The 1,895-nt window shown below is 36.8% G+C and overlaps 1 protein-coding gene across 1 annotated transcript in view; it reads right to left on the reverse strand.

Moving 5' to 3' along the window:
• Positions 1–1,895, reverse strand: part of GSAP (gamma-secretase activating protein) — an 81,771-nt gene that overhangs the window by 70,138 nt on the left and 9,738 nt on the right. Inside the window, exon 2 of the mRNA XM_011365233.2 lies at positions 31–107. Coding sequence (XP_011363535.1) covers positions 31–107 — 77 coding nt within the window. The remainder of the gene's footprint in view (positions 1–30; positions 108–1,895) is intronic.

A 1,895-nucleotide genomic window follows, 5' to 3' on the forward strand; every position in this document is an offset into this window, starting at 1 on the left:
ACAATAAGAAAAGAGAAAATATAGACATACCTTATAGGTATAGATTACATTTCCATTTCTTTCAATATTTAGTACACGTAAGCTTTCATAATTATTTTCTAAAACATCTGAAAAGATAATAATAGCAAGTTAATATTTAACAGAAGTTTAAGAACATATCTAACAAATAGTATTAGTGAAAAGCCAAGTACAAAAGAATACATACTGATGATTCCAATTATATAGAGCTTAAAAACAAGCAAAGCTAACCTATTATATTAGAGGTAAAATAATAGAGACCATTAGGGAAGAGAAAAGGAGTACTGATTGAGAGGTAACTCAAGGGAGCCTTCTGAGGTGCTGGTAATGTTGTATATGTTGGCTATACTCACATGCTCACTTTGCAATAACTATGCACTCTTGTCCTATAGATTTTCCTACATGTATGTTATATTTCAATAAATTTTAAGTCTCTATTAGTTTTTTATGTATTTTGAAGCTATGTTATTTAGAATTTAGAATTTAGATAAAATTTAGAATTATGATAGCTTCCTGGTGGATTAACCTGTCAGGAACTCAGCAGAGCTACAAGAGTAGTAGATTAAGGCAACAAGCTAAAAAAAAAAAAAAAAAAGCAAGTAACAGTCAAGCTTTTTATCACTTACTGTGATAGTATAAAAAAATAGGTTAAACCAGAGAAAGCACCATCATCCCAGTCCATTTCCCCCCATAAGACGAGTGGAGGGTCAGGTAAATCAGCAGAGAGGTAGGGACCTCTCACTGCCAAGAAAGCTCCCAACAAAAGGCTCCTGCAAGATGGTGAACCCAGGGGGTCAAGGGAGGGAGAAGGAGAAGCGCTAAGAGTGGAAAAGTACTGAGTAGTGAGTAAAAGCGGAGAGAAAGTCTTTGAGGTTCCACCCCTTTTCATGATAAGGTGATTTGAGCAGAGTCGCCTAAGAAAGATCTCCGCTTGAGACTCCTGAAAAAGAGGTGTCCTAATAAAGGCACCTGGGCCGAGAATGCAGCTATGTGTAAGATTATGGTCAGCCAGGAGAGACTGAGTCTTAACTACAATTCCCTTCAGGGACTGCAGGGCCCTGGCTAGGCACCAAGTCTGGTTTGGGGAGGTCAGTGTTCCCCACATGAAGCCCACCAACTATTAGTTATTCTAAAGATTACAACGTGAACTCTTAACTTACTATGTTTTACTATTATGTGGTGCCAAGAAATATGAAGCAATCGAAACTCCCATACACTGCTAATGGGAACTAGAAAACTGGCATTATGGAATGAAACCGAACACATATGGCTCAGCAATTGCATTTGTACATATATCTCAACAGAAAAATACATGTATTTTGGCAAATGACACATAATGTCTATAGCACTATGCTCATAATAGCCAAAACTGGAAACACAAAATATCCATCAAGTGGCTATCCAAACAATAGAATACCATACAACAATAAGAATGAATTGATTTGCTATCACTATAACATATATAATTAAGCAAAAGAAGCCCAGATCCTCCCCACTCTCGAAAAAGTCACAAACTATGATTTACTTATTTATTTATTTATTTATTATGGTGACATTGGCTAACAAAATCCAGTAAGTTTCAGCTGTACATTTTAACAGTAAGGCATATACACACACACACACAAACACACACACACACACACACACATTTACATTGTGTGTTCACCTCCCATAGATTTCTGTCACCACATATTTGACCCCTTTTACCCCATCTACCTCTGCCCCCACCTCCCCTCTACCCTCTGGTAACCACTAGTCTATTGTCCATGTCCATGAGTCTGTTTGTTTGTCCTGTTTGCTTGTTGCTTTTAGTATATTCCACATATAAGTGATATCATGTGATTGTCAACTTTTTCTGTATGGCTTAAAAACTATAT

This window comes from Pteropus vampyrus, unplaced genomic scaffold (genome assembly GCF_000151845.1).
Source record: "Pteropus vampyrus isolate Shadow unplaced genomic scaffold, Pvam_2.0 Scaffold107, whole genome shotgun sequence".
In the NCBI taxonomy this organism is placed as follows: domain Eukaryota; kingdom Metazoa; phylum Chordata; class Mammalia; order Chiroptera; family Pteropodidae; genus Pteropus; species Pteropus vampyrus.